The 21,777-nt window shown below is 42.4% G+C and overlaps 1 protein-coding gene across 1 annotated transcript in view; it reads right to left on the bottom strand.

Moving 5' to 3' along the window:
• Window positions 1–2,548: 2,548 nt before the first annotated feature.
• LOC131243741 (factor of DNA methylation 5-like) overlaps window positions 2,549–21,777 on the bottom strand; it is a 43,043-nt gene continuing 23,814 nt past the window's right edge. Inside the window, exons 7-9 of the mRNA XM_058243285.1 lie at window positions 18,163–18,369; window positions 16,985–17,222; window positions 2,549–2,885 (exon numbers count right to left, since the gene is read on the bottom strand). Coding sequence (XP_058099268.1) covers window positions 16,995–17,222; window positions 18,163–18,369 — 435 coding nt within the window. The 3' untranslated portion in view covers window positions 2,549–2,885; window positions 16,985–16,994. The remainder of the gene's footprint in view (window positions 2,886–16,984; window positions 17,223–18,162; window positions 18,370–21,777) is intronic.

Here is a 21,777-nt window from a genome sequence, read left to right as displayed (position 1 = left end):
CGAGTTCGACTCGTGTAAAACTCTAAATCAAATGATGATTTTTTTTATTTTTTTATTTTTTAATGAGAAATGGAACAAATGAGGCCGTAATTTGACAATGAGACAAAAGGAAGGGTGTTTAAATGTCAAAACCCTTTGCTCTTAACCCAAAGGCTGCTATATATGGTGGGTGCAATGCGTCTTCTCACCAGCTTATGTATCCAACATTCCTAGTATGCTGTTCATACCTCTATCCCATCCTTGTTGTAAGGAGAATGTGTGTGCATGTCACATCCGTCCACGTCAGCTGTCCATTTCAGTTTCATCCACACCACATGCAGGGAGCATCTGTTCACTTGGTCCCCTACCAACATTGTCTTTTTTGGTCATCCTAACCAGCAGCTTCCTCCCCGACTGATCAGGTCCAGCAGTCTCACGGTTAGGTGGTTGCGCAAGCCCGGATGAGTGATTTTAGACCGTGCTTTTATTCTGTCATCTAACTACCGTCCTACCTGATGAATGGGGTGGATCTCATGATTTTAGACCGTTCTCTCATCTCTGTGTGGCCTAACTAACTGCTGAAGAACTGCATGCACCTGATGGACGGTGTGGATCTGATGCACGTCCCACGTGGTGCTTAAATGGTGCAAACCAGGGCCTTGGCATAGGGTGGTGATTCAATGAGGACCATTCTTGTCAGAGATCTAGGCGGATGGCACACGAGTTAGGTATCTGGACCATTCATCAGGGACCGTACGCTTTGAACATGGCAATGTACCAAAAATCAGCATAACAAGCTCATCGAGTGGGTCACACGTACGTTGAATTTGGACTCTTGGACTTTGCCTAACATGCCAATGTACCGAAAATCCGCTCAGATCTCTTATGGACCCTCATTGAATCAGGACCATTCGCCATAAAATACAGTGCCCAAAAATGATCTAAGTATGATTCAAGTCGTAGATTCTTTCAGTGAGTATCAACAAACCAACGGTTTGGATTATCAAACCCTGGGCTCTATATGACGTGTTATCCCCGACTTGTCTGGTTTGACTCGACTGACTCAATCCGAGTCAGATTCCCAACCGCTCACTATTGGATGGTGGAGACTCTTGGTGCACACTACGCGTACAATCTTTTTACCTTTATATTGTAATTTCATCAATCTCATTCAAATTCCAGCGATGTGCGGTGAAGAATGTGCGTCAGTTTCCCGCCGAAAGACAAAGGAACAAAAGAAAAGGAACCACATCCAACCGTCCATCATGGATCTGCTTTTTATGACAAAGGAGCAAAAGAAAAGAAAAACATCGAACCGTCCATCATGGATCTGCTTTTTTGCTTTTCGTTCCCTCAGCTTTTATTAAATTTCTTAAATGCAAACAGTGCAGAGGGTAATGATATACCACGTGTGGTCCTTCGGGGCATTGATGGTACCTTACAATCGACGCGGATTGTCTGCGACCTTAGGAAGTTCTTGCAGTCGGAAGCTAGGTGGGGCACTCTCTGTTGTTTGTGAGAATTCCACCCGGTCTATCCTTTTTGCCAGCTCATACTGGGGCATGGGCCCAAGAATTAAGCAGATCTGAAACTCAAGTGGGCCACATAACGGGAAACAATGGGGATTGAATGCCCACCGTTGAAACATTCCTCCGGCCACAAGTAACGTATTGGCTACTTCCCCCTGCCACCAGTGGTCGGTGATCTGTGGGCCCCACCATGATGTATGTGTTTCATCCATTCTGTTCATCCATTTTTGCGGATCATTTTAGGGCATGATCCGAAAGGGATATGAATCTCAGGTGGCCCACACCACAGGAAAACAATAGTGATCGGATATCCACCATTAAAATCCCCCCAAGGCCCACTGTACTGTTTATTTGACATCCAATCTGTTGATTAGGTCACACAGGCCAAGATGAAGGGAGAAAACAAAAATCATTTTGATCCAAAACTTTTATGGTCCCCAAAATGTTTTTAATGGTCGACGCTCATTCAAAACTGTTTTCTGTAACGTGGTCCACTTGAGATTGGGATTTATCTCATTTTTGGTCTCATATCTTAAAATGATCTGTAAAAATAGATGGACCGCATGGATGAAACACATACATCATTGTTGGGCCCACATAGCACCGACCACCAGCCATTGGCTAGTGTCAGGGGAGTAGCCAATCCGTTTCCCAATTTTTGGATCTATTTCTGCGCTTTCAGTTCATCCCATTGGGAATGACCATATGAACAGTTTGGATGGCATATAAACATCACGGTAGACCCCAATAAGGTTTGAATGGCAGGCATTACATCCCCACCTTTTCCTATCATGTGGCTCTCTTTAACTTTGGATCTACCCCATTTTTTAGCTCATATGCTATCATTAGCTGGAAAAATGGATGGACAGGATGGATTTCTCAAAAACATCTCAGTGGGCCCCACATAGCTTCCAACACTTCCTCAGTGGGCGTCAAAGGCAATCCTGCTTCCCTTACAATCCTGAATTTTGTGGGTACCCTCCAACTATGAGGCCACTCTTATAAACGGTTTGGATCTTCGAAAAACAACCCGCATCCAATGGCTAGACTCGTGCATGACCATAATTAGACGGCTCAAGTCCACCCTTCACGAGGCCCACTTAAACCAAAAAAATCATACAGGGCCGCCGAGTGGGACAGCTTAAACAAAACAAGATCAACATACAAAGTCCACTTTGTGGGGCCCATTTAAACAAAAGTCATCATGACCCTGGCCCAGGAACATGAGAACATACAGAAAATATTAGATCTTAAAAAGCATGGATATGAAACACTGACCTGACATTCAATACCCCTTCAAAATGTCAACATCCCTCATAAATTCCTGATTTGATCTTGGGTCCTTCCAATTTTAATCCTGGCCGTTGATTGCTTGTCCTGTACCACAAGGAAACATAATAATATGAAGAGAAGAGAAGCTTTCACAATCACACTACTGTGATGGTTGATACAAAGGCAGACAAGTAACTCAAATCAAACCGACCAAATTGTGGGTCCTACTGAAGATGGATGATAAACCAGACACTGAGATAATTGATTTTATGACTGGCCAACTGGTGCGCATTTAGTGGACAGTTGAGATGAAAAGGAGCCAATGGTCTTAATTCAAGAAATAAACATCCTCACTTGGGGGTTTAAGATTTGTTCAACAAAGTCTCATTTGGAGAATAAGACCTGCATAGAATAGTTTTCCACCTGCATAGAATAGTATATGCACAAGTTTTTGTCTATCAACCATCACATCTACAGAGCATCAAATAACTCTACTCATGACTCGATGCGCATAGCAAGCACCAAGAGTCAATATGCACATTATCTTCATCTAATTAAAAGATAGTGAGAGGGATCTAGCAAGCACATCAAAAAAAGCCAAATTTTCAAATGCCCATTTTGAAATGGGTTTCAAGATTCCCACCTACCATTACTAGATGGTGATAGATATGTGTGCATTGAATCTCGGTGCACACTGTATACAAAAAATTTCCATAAAAAAGGAAAGAAAATGATATTTGTCGCAAGGTAGAAAAGATGTTAAAATGATGGGATAGATTGGACCATCCTTTTGGGGATAGCACGGAAGCAAACCTGAATTCAATTAAATATGCAAAAGACAGACGCAATCAATGCATGCACAAGTACACACGAATTTTATGTAGAAAACCCTCACGGAAAAAAACCATAGCACAAAGCGACAACAAATCCATTATGAAATACGATTTACAAGAGATGGATGGACTTATACTGAACCCTTTCGAATCTCTCCAAAACCCCAACATTCCCCTCTAGAACCCTTAATGATGCCTTTGAATTCCTTAATCCCAATTACACCCAATATATATGGCGTTAAAATCAAAATAGTAAACAAATCACGCACTAACGCATAACCGCGCACGCCGTCGATCTATTGCATAAATGACTATCCAAAACTGTCCAGAGACCAATCTGTATAAATCGGAGTTCACTCTATTGATTGACCAGGGCGGTTGATCGATCGAATCCCTGTTGCATATACAGATTGAAGACATCTCACAACACATCCAAAGTTGGAGGAACAGACACCCATGAATGTGTTAGACAGGCTCACTTACCTTGTATAGTTAGTTTCCATATGTAGAGGATTCCGATTTCCGATTTCATTATTTTCCTTGTATAGATGATTGTAATCTCTATATATTCAACCCCTTTGGGTTGTCTCAAATACAGAAAAGCTTCATCTCCTCTCGGTTGTCATGGTATCAGAGCCACACTGATCCGAAACTACCTCTGCATCGTCCGGTCACCACCCCTGCTGCGTTCGGCCCCCATCCCTGCTGTGTCCGACCGTCCCTGCGTTGTCCAACAGCCCCTACGTCGTCCGGCCGCCCCTACTGCGTCGTCCGACGACCCCTCTGCCCTCTGAATCGTCTGGTCCCTTTGCTCGATCCCTCTGCATCTGTGCATCTGGTTCTGTTCATCTGCGTCGACCGGTGTCTCTGCTCGACCCATCTGTGCATCTGCATCGTCCCGATCTAGATCTGAACCTGTTGTTGTTGGTCCCGATCCAGATCCAATCCGCTCTAGGGCCCCTTTGATCATCTCGCTCCAGATCCAACTCCGATCCGCTCTAGTGCCCCTCTGAGCATCTCGCTCCAGATCCAGAACCAGATTCAGATCCAGATACAGAACCTGTTGCTGTTGTTGTTGTTGTGCGGTACATCTAAAACTTTCTTCTATTGCAACTCCTTGGGTGCTTTATAATACTTCAACTCAATGGACAAGATCTCATCACGTCAAGAGGCCCCACGTTGTAATTTTGATGGCACCAACTATTCTCTATGGGCCATCCATTTTCAGAACTTCCTTAAGGGTCGTGGTTTGTGGGGACTAATTGATGGATCTATTACTATCACCACTTCCACCAATCCCGACAAATTAGCTAATTGGGAAATGAACAATGGACGGATTATTACCTGGATTCTTGATTCAGTCGATCGTTCCATTGCTGTTGGCCTCACACCTCATCGCACTGCTAAGGCAATGTGGGAGCATCTCCAGACAATTTAGCAGCAGAATAATGCGGCCCGGTTATACCGCCTGGAACAGGATCTCTTTAACCTTACTCAGGGTGATGACAATATTCAATCATTTTACTCCAAAATTGTCACTATTTGGACGGAGATGGCTATGATGGATCCAACATTTCCTCATGACTTTAAAATATTCCAAACTATGCGCGAGAGTGCGCAAGTAAGACAATTTCTTATGAAGCTGCGTCCAGAATTTGAACATTGTCGGGCTGCTCTCTTGAACTGTAGCCCTCCTCCTTCTTTGAATTCGGTTATTAATGATTTATTGGCTGAGGAACAACGACTGAAAGTTCTTCCTCTTCCTTCCTCAACTCCGGGATCATCTGATATGGTGTTTGCTGTGTCCACTACTACACGTGGTTCCACTCCTCTGACTTATCGCGGCTGCAACAAGGTGGGACATGTTGTTGCTCAATGCAAAGAATGGTGCGCTTATTGTCGACGGACTGGTCATGGTATTCAGGACTACCGTACACGTGCCTATGCATCTTCTTTTGGCCGTGGTCGTGCTCTTTCTACTACTGCTACCACTATTTCTTCCAAGCTGTCTGTTAGTGATTCTGCATCTACTGTTTCTGCTGAAGGTCTTTCATCACCTTTGACTCCTGCGATGCTCTAGCAAATCGTTTACACTTTCTGCGGCCGGGATGTCAGGTATATCCACATCTTCTACATGGTTCTTCGATTCAGGTGCTTCAAATCATATAACTGGTGTTGTATCCCATCTTCGTGATATTCGTCCATACACCGGAAATCAGGCTATTTCTACTGCGGATGGCACTAGATTACCTATTCAGTCCGTTGGATCATTGACTTTCTCTCCATCTGCTCATCGTCAGTTCACCCTTCATGATGTGTTTCATGTTCCTAACCTCCTCCAATTTAATTTCAATTGGTTAACTCACAGCCAATAACTGCTTAGTCATATTTCTTCCCAACTGTGGTTTTGTGCAGGATCTGGCAACGGGGAAGGTACTTGGGATGGGTAGGCGGCATGGTCGTCTATACATGCTGGACTTTGATCCATCTGTCACTCCGGCTCGTTGTTTCTTTTCTCCATCTTCATTAGATATTTGTTCGGCAAATAAATTATGGAAACTGTGACATTTTCGCCTGGGTCATCCACATTCCGATCGGTTAATTCAGTTATTTTCTTCTGGCATGTTAGGGAATGTTTCTCTAAATAAAAATGATTTGGATGATTCTTGTTCATCTTGTTGTCTTTCAAAAAGTAAGTGTATTCCTTTTCCTTTAAGTATTACAAACTCATCTTGTATGTTTGAACTAGTGCATACAGATGTCTGGGGTCCTTCACCTATTATGTCTCTCTCTGGGTTACGTTACTATGCTATATTCATTGATGATTTCACACGTTACACCTGGATTTACTTTCTGCACTCAAAGTCACAGGTTTTTGAAAAATTCCAGATATTTTACTCTATGGTGAAGACTCAATTTCGGGTTCCAATACAAACTCTGCGCTCTGACTCAGGGGAGGAATATCTCTCAACCGATTTTCGTACATTTCTTCAAAGTCATGGGATTATTGATCAGACCACCTGTTCTGATACTCCACAACAGAACGGGGTGGCTGAACGAAAAAATCGTCATATTGTTGAAACTGCCAACACCCTGATGACAGTTATGAGTGTTCCTTGTTCTTTCTAGGCAGAAGCAATGTTACATTCAATCTACATGATTAACCGGATGCCAACCAATGTTCTGAACAGTAAATCTCCATACTTTGTTCTCAACAGCTTATCTCCTACATATTCCACATTTCGTGTTTTTGGTTGTCTGTTATGTTCACTTGGCTTCACGTGAGCGTAATAAACTATCTCCAAAATTGATCAAATGTATGTACTTGGGATTTGGAGAAACACAGAAGGGTTTTCAATGTTATGATCCGGTCGCACGTCATGTTTTAGTTTCACGACATGTTGTTTTTCTTGAACATATTGCCTTTCATTCAGATCTTCCTCCTGCGCACGCCCCAAAATCTCCTAGTCTAACCACCTTTCCTGATATTCATTTTGCCTCGAGTACTCTCCCTCATCTATTGCAGGTTTACTCACGTCGACCACGTATAGATCCGCCACCTATTACTCAACTCAGACCCACTGTACCTGTTGCAGATCCTGAACTTACCTCGATACGTCGTTCCGATCGTGTACATGGAGCGCCTGATCGCTTGATATGCTCTATGTCTGCCATGAATGCTACTCGGGATACTGTTTCTATTCCTACTTCATACTCTCAGGCAGCCACTCATGATTGTTGGAAGAAAGCTATGGCAGAAGAACTTGCGGCATTGGATGATAATTATACATGGGACATTATTACTCGACCTGCTGACCAACAGCTAATTGGTAGTAAATGGATTTATTCTGTCAAACTCAAGTCTGATGGATCATTAGATAGATACAAGGCTCGACTTGTCGCTCAAGGATACAAACAGGAATACGGAATTGATTACGATGAGACATTCGCTCCCTTGGCCAAGATGAAAACTGTTCGTACTCTTATGGCAATATCGTCCGTCCACTCTTGGCCACTTTCTCAGATGGATGTGAAAAATGTTTTTCTTCATGGAGACCTCAAAGAAACAGTATATTTGAAACCTCCTCCTGGTTCCTTAATCCCTGACAATAAGGTATATCGTTTAAAGAAAGCTCTGTATGGCCTCAAACAGGCACCTCGGGCATGGTTCCAACACTTTCACAATGTTATTACAGGTGCCGGCTTTACTCAAAGTGGTCATGACCCATCCTTATTTTTGCGCACAACTGCTCGCGGAATTGTCATTGTCCTCGTCTATGTCGATGACCTACTTCTGACTGGTAGTGATGCGACTGGCATCTCGGTTTTAAAGAAAGTTCTGCAATCCTCCTTCAAGATGAAGGATCTCGGCCATCTCGCATACTTTCTTAGGCTTAAAATTTCACGTTCTAAACGTGGGATCCTAGTCAGCCAGCATAAATATACTAAGGATCTTCTTGCCCTGACATCATTGACGGATCAGAAGACAGTTCAGACTCCCTTAGAACTTAACGTTCAATATGGCCGTGATGATGGTGATCTACTCACACAGCCCGACTTATACCGCCGTTTGGTTGGGAGTCTGGTTTACTTAACTATGACTCTCCCTGATATTGCCTACGCTGTCCAAGTTGTTATTCAGTTTGTTTCTACTCCTCGGACTCTTCATATGACTACGGTGTTGCGCATCCTACGGTACTTACGTGGAACCCTAGATCGATCTCTATTCTTCTCCTCCACGGCTACTCTGAATCTTCGTGCTTATTCGGATGCTGATTGGGCTGGTTACGCTCTCACATGACGATCTACCACTGGCTACTGTGTTTTTCTTGGCACTTCTCTCATCTCTTGGGAGTGTAAGAAGCAGGCCACTGTTTCCAAATCAAGCACAGAAGCCGAGTATCGGGCGATGTCCACTGCGTGTAGTGAGCTTGTCTGGTTACGTGGACTTCTTTCTGACTTGGGTGTTCCTCTGCAGAATCCTACTCCGCTCCATGTTGATAATTTAAGTGCCATTCAGATTGCCTCTAACCCGGTTTTTCATGAACGGACAAAGCATATTGAAGTTGACTGTCACTTTATTCGTGAGAAATTTCAGTTTGGGCTCATTTCTCTTCCACATGTTGCTTCCCATGATCAGATTGCAGACATTCTCACTAAGTCCCTCACTTTTGCACGTCACTCATTTTTAGTTGGCGAACCATTACTTGTTGATGACCAGCGTTAGTTTGAGGGGGGATGTTAGACAGGCTCACTTACCTTGTATAGTTAGTTTTCATGCGTAGACGATTCCGATTTCCGATTTCATTATTTTCCTTGTATAGATGATTGTAATCTCTATATATTCAACCCCTTTGGGTTGTCTCAAATACAGAAAAGCTTCAGCTCCTCTCGGTTGTCAGAATGGGGTGCACATTGTCTCCATGGTCGATCACATTTAGTGCTGAGGACAGACTATTGATGGGCCGTGGTCGAGTAATAAAAGTGATCAACCAGTAAAAAGTAAGGCCATGATTCAGTGAAGCCACCTGTTGATTTGATGGTCCATGCACCAAAATCCCTCAACTGGTGAATGTTAACCCTTCAACTGATGGCCGATAAGAGTTGATTAAGAAGGAAAATACAACCCATGTCATGGACTGAACTTCTCCAGGAAGAAGTGATTCCATGGACTTGGAGCCTATGTACCTAGTATATAGAGATTTCTGGAGAATTGTAGAAGCATTAATGATGTAGGACAATTTTATGGAGGGCCAAGATCGAAAGAAATCAAGCTGTATGGGCTAATCAAGATGCAAAAACGGCCCAGATGCACGCTATCACTCTCAATGGCCATAACTTCACACTTGGGAATTGGGTTTGTGTGTATAAAACTGTGTTAGAAAACCATTGACGAGCTCTCTGTTCTTTCCAATAACCAATGTTCATTACACCCCCGGCTTCACAAAATTCAATCGTTTTAGGGGTTGAATTTGAGTCTGAAGTCAAAATTTACGATTTAGTAAGTTGTGTTTATGTTATCTTTGGGGTTTTAAGAGCCTAGTTCAAGTTAAATGTCTTTGTTTAAGAGTTGATAAATCACAACTATTTCAGAAAGTTTTTAATTTAAATCAAATGAGGAGTCTAGGCTTATTTAAGCATATCAACAACATTGTACAGGACAATTCTTTCATTATTATCAATAAAATTCTTATTTTTGGATATTTTCTACTTATGGAAGGCTAAATGTGGTTCAAGGATTATCTCAGAGGTAGAAGACAGTGATTTTTTCCACAAACCCGCTATGTTAAGAGATCTCTAGACATTTCTAGAGTTCTCTAGTTGTTTATTGTAGAGAAGGTTGTGTAGACTAATCTAGAGAGATTTTTGAGTGTTTTTGACCATTGGATGAATGCCACAAGGCTTCATCCTGGCCATTGATGTAGTTCCTAGGTCTATATAAAGAGGGCACCTCCATTTAGGACTCATAAGAAGTTTTATGCCCTTTTGAGTGCTCTAATGCAATACAAGTCTCCTTCATTTATAGAGTGCTCTCTCCTCTTCCAAGTAACTTAGCCACTCTTGGTGGTAGGCTGACTTGTCCAAACAGGGTTTACGAGTGCCACACAGCCTAATGCTTAGGGAGGCATTCAGGCTAGGATAAAGATTCAATTTCAACTAGTAGGAACTTCAAACATGTGAGATTTTTCAGCATAGGGCATCTTCTCATCATATCTACGGTTAGGATGAATTAACCATGGGCCCAATCATACGACTCAAATGCATGCGAAACGCAATGTCCTCATTTACCAAAATTTCATAAGCTCATTGCAACAACATAGTGCTAGCATAAAGCATATCTTACAAGGTATATGATACAATGCTCAAGCTGAAAGACTGTGCAGTATCCTGTTCAAGTGGGGCTGATGGTTTGATGATGATTCGAACCTTTGATATGATGGGCCTCGACATGGATGTCCCATGCCCCCGAAAATCTACTAGATTGACCGATACTGGTAATATTTAGCCTTCTTGTTTAGTTGAATGTTTAATATTGCTGTTTTTCTCTAAACCGTCTATTTGCTTAGTAGCTGTTGAAGGTTCACAACGCTCCGGGGAGAACTTTTGGTGCATCAGTCATCTTTAGTAGGGTCCTAAATATCAAGTGATTGGAAACCTGGGACCCACTTGCCCGCACCAATGCAAACAGAACAACACAACCTTTCAGCTTGAGCATTGTATAACAACTCCTGCACAAATGGGGCCTGTGCTGGTGATCTAGACCGTTGATATTGCGGGCCACACTGTGGATGCAAAAAATCTGACTGATCAGAGATGACTAATGTTTAGATCAGTGGCATCCAAATAGACAGTTGAGAGCACTACAGAATTCTCCATAAAAGGCCAAAGATTTGATGGCCAGGATGTTCCAAGCATCCTTTTGATCAAAATGTCTGCACCAAATAGATTTTTAAACCCTGCTAAGGCTACTCATGAACCAATGTGCTAGTAACCATTCTCTTGTTTCATGTTTTGACGTGAGAAACCAGTCCATTCATCAGGTATAAAGTGAACAAATCATGGAACCCAAATATAAAATAATATTTAATTAAATGATTGTAATCTCTGATTTTGAAAATTGTTTAGTTGTATTCAGACCGTTGATGATTTGTCATGTTGGCTGTCCATTGGACATCAACTAATCGAGCTGTGGAGGAGGAGGTGAAGAAAACTGTGGACTCATCGGGAAGGGAAAAAGCCCCGGGCCCAGATGGTTTTTTGATGGCCTTTTTACCAGTTTTTTGGAAGTTGTCAAGGTAAGATGTAATGAGGTTCATGTCTGAATTCTTTGCAAGGGGGCATTGTGAGCTGATCTTAGTGCGTCTTTCATAGCAATTATCCCAAAGATAACAGGTGTGGAAAGGCCAAGGGATTTTGGCTTTGAAGCTTCATGCGGTGCTAGGAAGTGTTATCTCTGAAAATCAAAATGTGTTAGACAGACTCACATACCTTGTATAGTTCGTTTCCATAGGTAGAGGATTCTACTTTTATTATTTTCCTTATATGAATGACTGTAATCTCTATATATTCAACCCCTTTGGGTTGTCTCAAATATAGAAAAGCTTTCCGCTCCTCCCCGTTTACATGTTATCAGAGCTTCACTGATCCAAAACCAGTACCACCTATCAGATCCGACCATCCCTGCGTCCGGCCACCATCCCTACTCGTCCAACCGCTCCTGCGTCGTCTGACCATCACTGCATCTTCCGACCACCATACAGTGTCGCCCCTGCTCGTCCAACCACTCATTTGCTCGTCCAGCGCTCCTGCGTTGTCCGGCCCCTGTTCCAGATCTCGCTTTTCCAGAGCTCCTGCGTCGTCCAGATCTCTTGTTCCAGAGCTCCTGCGTCGTCCAGATCTCCCTTTTCCAGAGCTCCTGCGTCGTCCGGCCCCTGTTCCAGAGCCCCTGTTGCTGTTGCTACAGATCTATCTTTTCCAGATCCAGATCCAGCGCCCCTGTTCCTGTTGCTCCAGATCTTGATTTTCCAGATCCAGAGCCCCTGTTGCTGTTGTTATTTTTTCAGATCCAGAAACTGTATTCCATTAGGTATCTCCTGTTGTACGGTACATCGAAAACCTTCTTCTGTTGCAACTCTTTGTGTGCTTTACATTATTTCAAAACGATGGACAAGAGCTCATCACGTACAAAGGCCCCGCATTGTAGTTTTGATGGTACCAACTATTCTCTATGAGCCATCCATTTTTAGAACTTCCTCAAGGGTCGTGGTTTGTGGGGACTAATTGATGGATCTGTTACTATCCTCACTTCCACAGATGCCGACAAATTAGCTGATTGGGAAATGAACAATGGACGGATTATTACCTGGATTCTCGATTCGGTCGATCGGTCCATTGCTGTTGGCCTCACACCTCATCGCACTATTAAGGCAATGTGGGAGCATCTCCAGACAATTTATCAATAGAGTAATGTGGCCCGGTTATATCGCCTGGAACAGGATTTCGTTAACCTTACTCAGGGTGACGACAATATTCAACCATTTTACTCCAAAATTGTCACCATTTGGACAGAGATGGCTATGATGGATCCAACATTTCCTCATGACTTTAAGATATTCCAAACTATGCGCGAGAGTGCGCAAGTTCGACAATTTCTTATGTAGTTGCGTCCGGAATTTGAGCATTGTCGGGCTGCTCTTTTGAACCGTAGCCCTACTCCTTCACTGAATTCGGTTATTAATGATTATTGGCTGAAGAACAACGACTGAAAGTTCTCTCTCTTCCTTCCTCAACTCCGAGATCATCTGATATGGTGCTTGCTGTGTCCACCACTACACCAACACATGATTTCACTCCATTGACATGTCGCGGCTGCAACAAGGTGGGTCATGTTGTCGCTCAATGCAAAGAATGGTGCGCTTATTGTCGACGGACTGGTCATGGTATTCAGGACTTCCGAACACGTGCCCATGCATCTTCTTTCGACCGTAGAAGTGGTGGTCATGGTCGTGGCCGTGGTCGTGCTCTTTCTACTACTGCTGCCACTTTTTCTTCTGAGTTGTCTGTTAGTGATTCTGCATCTACCGTTTCAGTTAAAGGTCTTTCATCACCTTTGACTCTTGCGATGCTCCAACAAATCGTTCAGCCTTTTCTGCGGCTGGTATGTCAGGTATATCCCCATCTTCTACATGGTTCTTCGATTCGGGTGCTTCAAATCATATGACTGGTGCTGTATTCCATCTTCGTGACATTCGTCCCTACACCGAAAATCAGGCTATTTCTACTGCGGATGACACTAGACTACCTATTCAGTCCGTTGGATCATTGACTCTCTCTTTCTGCTCATCGCCAGTTCATCCTTTATGATGTGTTTCATGTCCCTAACTTCTCCTCCAATTTAATTTCAGTTGATCAACTCACATCCAATAACTGCTTAGTCATATTTCTTCACAACTGTTGTTTTATGCAGGATCTGGCAACGGGAAAGGTACTTGGGATGGGTAGGCGGCATGGTCGTCTGTACGTGTTGGACTTTGATCCATCTGTCACTCCAGCTCGTTGTTTCTTTTCTTCATCTTCATCAGATATTTGTTCGGCAAATAAATTGTGGAAATTGTGGCACTTTCGCCTGGGTCATCCACATTCCGATCGGTTAATTCGGTTATTTTCTTCTGGCATGTTAAGGAACATTTCTCTTAATAAAAAAGATTTGGATTATTCTTGTTCATTTTGTTGTCTTTCAAAAAGTAAGTGTATTCATTTTCCTCTAAGTAATACAAAATCATCTTCTATGTTTGAACCAGTGCATACAGATGTCTGGGGTCCTTCATCAATTATGTCTCTCTCTGGATTACGATACTATGTTATATTCATTGATGATTTCACCCGTTACACCTATATTTACTTTCTGCACTCCAAGTCACAGGTTTTTGAAAAATTCAAAATATTTCACTCTATGGTGGAGACTCACTTTCGGGTTTCCGTTCAAAATCTCCGCTCTGACCCAGAAGGGGGGGGGGGGCGTACATTTCTTCAGGGTCATGGGATTATTCATCAGACCACCTGTTCTGATACTCTACAACAGAATGGGGTGGCTGAACGCAAAAATCGTCATATTGTTGAAACTGCCATCACCCTGATGACTGCTATGAGTGTTCCTCGTCCTTTCTAGGTGGAAGCAATGTTATATTCAGTCTACTTGATTAACCGGATGCCAACCAACATTCTGAATAGTAAATCTCCATACTTTGTTCTCAATGGCTTACCTCCTGCATATTCCACATTTCATGTTTTTGGTTGTATCTGTTATGTTCACCTGGCTTCACGTGAGCGTAACAAACTATCTCCAAAATATCATGTTGTGGAGGGGATGTCTTCTTTAATCTCTCATCTCCAAGTTGTGGATGACACGCTATTGTTTCGTGAAGTAGATGTTGATATGGTGGATGGGTTGAGGATTATTATCCAATGCTTGAAACAATATCATGTTTAAAAGTCAACATTGCTAAGAGTAAAATTCTTAGATTGCATACATTGTCGGAAGAGATGAAGAATATGGCTAGGAACTTTGGATGTGTGGTTGGATTGCTTCCGTCATCATTTGTGGGTCTTCCATTATGTATTGGAAAACCGACAAAGCATCTAAGGGATAAAGTGGTAGCGAGATTCAAGAGAAAGCTTCCTCGATGGAAAAGTCGATACCTGTCACTTCGTTGGCATATCACCCTTATTAAGGCAGTATTATTAAATCTACCTCTTTATTTTATATCACTCTTCAAGTTCCCGGCATCGGTGCTATCAAGGCTTAAGCGGCTAAGGTGGGATTTCTTCTGGCAACGACTGGAGGATAAGAAAAAGTTCCACTTGGTGGGATGGGTTGAGATGTGCAAGGCCTACGAGGATGGAGGCACATGCATAAAAGATCTAAAGTCTATGAGTTTGGCCCTCCTTAAAAAGTGGCCACAGAGATTTGGGAAGGAGGATGGTGTGCTTTGGAAGGAAGTTATAAGTAAAAAGGTATGGATGTACGATAGGGAGATAGTGGACTAGGGAGCCCTCAGGTTACAAAACTTTGGCTTTGTGGAAAGAGGTTACTTCCTCAAAGCCAATATATATGGAGGGGATTGGCTTTTCTTTAGGGGATGGGGAGATGGTTCGGTTTTGGGAGGATGATTGGATGGGGGATTCTCCTTTAAAAGCTAACTTCCCAAGAATTCACCAGTTGGCTCCGGACCCTTCTATTTTGGTGGTTGATTGCTTCTCTTGTAATGGAGAAGAGGTGGTATGTGAGCCCCCATGTAGAAGATTCCTACATGACAATGCGGTAGAAGAATTAGTGATGCTGCTGAATTGCATTCACCTATGATATCCGTCAAGGATTGCTCCGGATAGGATGGTGTGGAGGGTCTGCAAATAGGGATGTTTCTCGCTTTCGACTTTATACAAATTCATTCATGATGGTCAAAGGTATGAAGGGATGGGCAGGGGCCTGATAGGTGGTGGCATCACACCCTTCTCAAAGGAACCGTACATGACATTCTTATGTTATACAGCTCCGTCCTAGAATCTGGACCTCCCCCTTCCTTTGACAAATGGGTCCTCAAACCAACCTATCCTCACAGCTTCAAAACGTGACGCCCCTCAGGTTCTGGTCTAAGAAAGGGTCAACGCAAGAATCTTACTTCGAAGCAATCTCTACCAAGTATGTGTGTCATAATGGCGTTCCCCCAAAGATCGCCCACCTTTCGATGGTTAGTTGGAAGAAGGAAAGTCCTAACCATTGATAATCACCAAAAACGGTCAAATGGTGCTTCCCAATATATATGCCTCATGTGTATGAAGAATGAGGAGACGATCGATCATTTATTCATGCACTATCCTTTTTTGGTGAAGATTTGGATTGACATCCTTAGCCGCTTTAATATTTTTTGAGTCTTCCAGGCTTTGGTGGGCCGTGGGGGACCTCTTGTTAGCTTAGCATGGGGTGGGGTTAGGGAGAGGTAGAAGTATGATGTGGAGAATCACCCTACTTACTGTTTGGGAACAAAGAAATGCGAGATGCTTCGAGGATGAAAGCAAGGTGGTGGACGGGATTTCCCAAAGAGCTAGGTTGCTTGTTATTGAATGGGCCTCTTGTGTTGATAAGCTTATGGGTTCTAATTTTGTTTTTCTTGGGTTGTAATTGGGGCACCAACTTGGCACCTTTTCTTTTTGTTTTTTGCTTTTGTTTAACACAAATTTCCGTTATCTTCCTTTTTAAAAAAAAATATTTTTTATTAACCATTTAAAGTGAGCGCACTATATGAATGGATTAATTTGAGTTATGATAATGCCACATACTTTCTGAATGCTGGTGTATTGTCCATATCTCTCTGCCAGAGTATCAATGTTCTCTCTTCTCAGTAGACTTTCCATCCAGCTGAGGGTAGGGGTTAATATTAGGTTTCATTCCTTCCATTGGATGGAATGCATGTTAGAGATCTGGACCATTCATCAAGTAGTGTACGCTGTGAGCATGTCCCTGGACCAAAATATAATATTGGCCCACTGATCATACAGATCACATTTGCAGAGGGGAAATGGGTGTTTAAGAAAAAGGTCAATGGTCCAAATCCAAAGTACGTGCACGGTTTGTCGATGGTCCATATCCAAAGTATGTGCACAGTTCATTTTGATGAGTGTGCAACACTAATTTTTTATATACGGCATGTTGAGCATGCACTAATTGATGAATGGTCTAGATCACTGACATGGGTGGCCCCCAACGATGGAAAGTGGCTCCCCATTCTATCAAAAACCCTCAAGGGTAGGGGAAAAAATTCAACAGCCGATGGCCGACACTATCTAAGAAAAAAGCAAGATTTTAACACCAACCTTGTCTGTGTCATTTCTTCCGCTTGACAGAACTCAATTTCTTCAGGATAAATTGCATGACCTCTTTCATTTCTGCTTTCTTTTCCGCTTTGAAATTCCATATCTCCTGCACTACATATCTCCCACTCGGGTTGTATTCATTCATCTCCAACAAAGCTGTTGTTACAGCCTCGTACACTCCATCACCCAACTCATCCTTTAGCTGTTTTAGCTTTTCATCCTCATCGTCTATTTCTTCCTGCACCACCCATGGTGAACAAAGGATCACAAGTTGATTTGTTGAAAAGGTATGGTACTCCTACATGGGTGCATATGTCACCACAAGTGCCAGTGTGGCGGACACATGGAAGATCCATGTTGTCCATCAGTGAGTCCAAACATTGAAGTTCCTGGCCCCAAGAATCAGGCTGGTCCACTCGTCACATCGGCCAGTGTTAGGAGCAAATGGACAGCTAGCAAAAACAGGAGAAGTTTTTCTCCATCTTTCCATTCGCTTAAGAAATGTGCAGTCCATTAGTGGACTGCATTGATCTTGGAAAAGGGCATCTATATGGTGACCTGCCTGATGGACGTATAGGAATTTATGTACAGGATAGGAACATGTGAGGCGTCCTTCGGTGATTCGGGCCATCAAACTGATAGGCACTGAATCTCTAAATAACCTAACGGCCCTTGATCCAAATTGGGTCAGTTTCATTTTGTTCATAGGTGGTTTCCACTTAGATTTTTCAGGGAGATTTCCTTTTCTTGAATTTGGAAATGCCTTTGATTAGCAGCCTACAAGTCAAGTGGACAGAGAAATACAACCTGTCCATTATGTGTTCCCACTAGGCAGATGCCCGGACCCAAAATTCCAGCTGATCCACTTATGAGGTACACCACAACATTCAGAGAAAATGGACAACCAAGAAAAAATTGGTCAAGCTAACCCTTTTGCCGTAAACTGCCGCCCCTCAATGACTGGGACAACCTGATTTTTGGGCCCAGGGCATCTCCTCTCTGGGACCCACAATACAGGCAGGATGGATCTCCTTCCCATGTACTATGTTAGAACATGCAGTGGCAAGTAGAGTGATTGCTTTGGATCTCCTTCCCATGTGCTACGTTAGAACAAGCAGTAGCAAGTAGAGTAACTGCTTTGGACACTCGTGCACTTAGCAAACCTCTGAAATACATACCCGAGATTCCCCTCTGACTATTCTATAAGGATGCCATGCTGGGTCGGAAATCTGGTCTTGCCAAAAGGAGCACAACTCGGCTGATTTCTCTTCTGCTTCCTTAGCTGAAAATCTTTGCATGCATGCCACTCGAAATGGTTTCAGATTGATTTCTCCCATTCTCTTGATTCCAACTAAAGAACGGCCACCGCACATCTCATTCAGTTCCTATAGGGCAAAGTTAGTACTATGTTAATGAATTTTGAGTTTGAAATAGACATGGAAACATGCTAAAACAGTACTGACACTTGCAACATTGGGAAATTACTATGCAGGTGGGGCTAGATTATACCACAAGCATTTTCCACAATTTCTTAAAGTGATGATGACTTATCCATAATGAGCTTGGCGTACTTTGTAAGCACATCCAAATTGTCCAAATTGTGGGCTCTGGTGGTTTGAGCTGTTGTTGATGTCTTTAATCTGTAAACAATAGGGTTTGCCGATGCCATCGAAAAAATCCGAAAAATCCATGTTTTGTCACTGGAACGTTTTGGCGTTTTCCTCGATAACATCGAAGGTCTTCAATGTCATCGATAGATCGTCGATGCCATCAAAGTCCCAATGAAGGTGCCATCGAGCGTGTGCGCAGAATTGCATAATTGCGGGATTTGTTTCCTATTCCAATTGTGATACTATATATATATATATATATATATATATATATATATATATATATCAAGAGTAATCGGGATTTGGAAAGGAAGAGGGGTGATCTAGGCTTTCTAAACTCCTTCCTATGGGTTTCAAGGGCATAGCTTGGGCTTGTGGAGTAGATTTGAGGCTTGTTTGAATCGGTAATCTATATTGCTTATTTTTGCTTTCATACTGGCATTACTTGTCGCTTTGTGCCGTGGTTTTTTCCCGAAAGGATTTTTTCACGTAAAATTCAGATTGTTTGTGTTTGGACTTGATTGTGCGATTGTTAGTACTTTACTTGATTCATCTATGTGTGCTTCTACAGTTCCCCAACAAGTAGTATCATAGATAATGTTGGGAAGCAAATCAAATATGAAAGTAACACATCAATGACATCTAATCCGAAGTTCGATGTAGAAAAATATTCCGGTAAAAACAAATTTGAATTATGGAAAGTTAAGATGACCAGTATCCTAGTTCAACAAGGATTGGACGATGCCTTCATTGAAAAAAACCAGAATCTATGACTGAAGATGAATGAAACAATATGGATAACAAAGCGAGAACCTCTATCAAATGGTGCTTAACAGATGAGGTCCTCTATAATGTCGTGAGAGAGAAAACTGTAACAAGTACATGGGTGAAATTAGAGAATACCTATACAAAGAAATCTCTTAAGAATCGTTTGTACTTAAAGCTTCAGTTGTTTAATTTGAAGATGACAGAGGAGGCTGATGTTGAGGCCCACATTAATAACTTCAACAGATTGATTTGCAAACTATTTTATGTGAAATAAATGATGAAAGATGAGGATCAGGCATGCATTTTGCTAAATTTTCTCCTGACTTTGTATGAGTCGTTCAAGGACTCGTTGTCCACTGGTAGAACTACCATTAGTGTCAAGACCGTTATCTCAACCCTTCAGTCAAAGGCGATGAGAAAGAAAAATGGTGACGTGAGTACTTCTACAGATACACTGATTATGAGGGGGAGAAATTCTGAGCAGGACAGTGGATCTTCACGATCAAGGTCCAAATCCAAGTACAATGGCAAAGGATGGTTGAAGTGCTGGAATTGTGATACTACCGGGCACATGAAGAAGGATTTCCAGAATCCTAAGTCGAGAAAAGAGAATTCAGATGGTTCTCCCAAGGAAGCCAACACTGCAGAATCCAGTGAGGAAGTAAACGATAGTGACATGCTCACCGCATCAAAATACAGGTACTTCGACAAAGAATGAATTTTGGATGCGAGAGCTTTGTACCACATTATCCCTCATCAGAGTTGGTTCACCAGTTACAGTGAGTGAGATGGTGGCCAAGTATTTATGGGTAAGGACAATGCATGTAAAGTGGTAGGCGTTGGATCGGTGTGCATCAAGATGTTTGATGGCATGGAGTGTATCTTGACCGAGGTGAGACACGTTCCTGATTTAAGGAAGAGTCATATATCTCTGGGAGCACTCGAGATCTTGGGTGCAAATTCATTGGGTTTGATCATGTCCTTAGAGTTTCAAAGGGGCACTCACAGTCATGAAGGCAAAGAGGAACGAAAATCTTTACAGGTTGATTAGAAATATTTCATCAGGTGGACCTGCAACGTTTGTAGTGGATTTCATGTATGCACGTATGTGACATGCACACTTGGGCCACATGAGAGAACGAGGCATGAAGGTACTTTCTAACCGTTGTTTAATTCCAATTTTTAAAAGTATTGATTTTAGTATATGCGAGCATTGTATATATGGTAAACAATCAATGTTATCTTTTAAGTCTAATAAACATGTTTATAAGGGTGTTTTTTTTTATTATGTACATTCTGATGTATGGGGGCCGACGCTTGTGGTTTCTGATGGAGGGTCGTCATGGTTTGTCACCTTCATCGACGACTATTCCAAGAAAGTGTGAGTTTATTTCATGAAAAATAAATTCAATGTTTTCACCAATTTCAAACAGTGTAAGACGATGGTGGAAAAACAGTCAGGGCGAAAGGTGAAAGTGTTGAAGACAGATAATGGTGGGGAATTTACTTCTGGGGAGTTCAATCGGTATTGCAAAGATAAAGGAATCGTGAGGCACAACACGGTACGTCACACCAGAGCAAAATGATGTGGCTGAGCAGATGAATCAGACTCTCTTGGACGGAGTCCGATGCATGATCAGTAATGCTAGGTTGAGTAAGGAATTATGGACTGAGGCCATTAACACGGCTTGTTACTTGGTGAATCAGTCCTCTTCTACAGCTATTGAATGTAAAATTCCAGAGGAAGCGTAGAATGGTCAGTAGGTATACTACTCGGGACTGCATATATTTGGTTGCGATGCTTACTCTCATGTACCGTCAATTGAGAGAGATAAGCTGAACCAAATGGCTAAAAAGTATATCTTTGTCGGCTATGGTAGTGGTGTGAAGGGATACAGGTTGTATGACTGGGTCACATGGAAAATCATCCTTAGTCGTGACGTTAAATTCGATGAATGATCCTTGTTCTGTAAGGATGAACATAAGGACACGAAAAAGTTGGTTATGGACGTTCAGTTAAATAGAGATGAGACATATGCTGATACAGAGACGCAGACAGAGGTGTAAGAGCAGGTAGAGCAACTACGTGTGAGAAGAAATCTGCCAAGGGATCACAGGTTACAAGCGAGATACATGGATAACTCAAATATCACATTTGCCCTCATTACGAATGAGGGGGATCCGTCTACTCTTCAAGAGACTCTTGATGAACCAAATGGCGAAAAGTGGAAAGCAGTGATGGATGATGAGATGAACTCATTATACAAGAACGATACGTCGGACTTAGTGGAGCTTCTTGTTGGCCGTAAAACGATCGAGTGCGAGCGGATCTTCAAGAAGAAATATGATAGGTATAAGGAAAGGTTGGTAGCGAAGGGATATGCTCAGAGAGAATGTATTGACTTTATTGAGATA

Source organism: Magnolia sinica, chromosome 4 (assembly GCF_029962835.1).
Source record: "Magnolia sinica isolate HGM2019 chromosome 4, MsV1, whole genome shotgun sequence".
NCBI lineage: Eukaryota > Viridiplantae > Streptophyta > Magnoliopsida > Magnoliales > Magnoliaceae > Magnolia > Magnolia sinica.
Note: the sequence above shows the minus strand (reverse complement) of the source record. Positions and strands in the feature narration are given on the sequence as shown.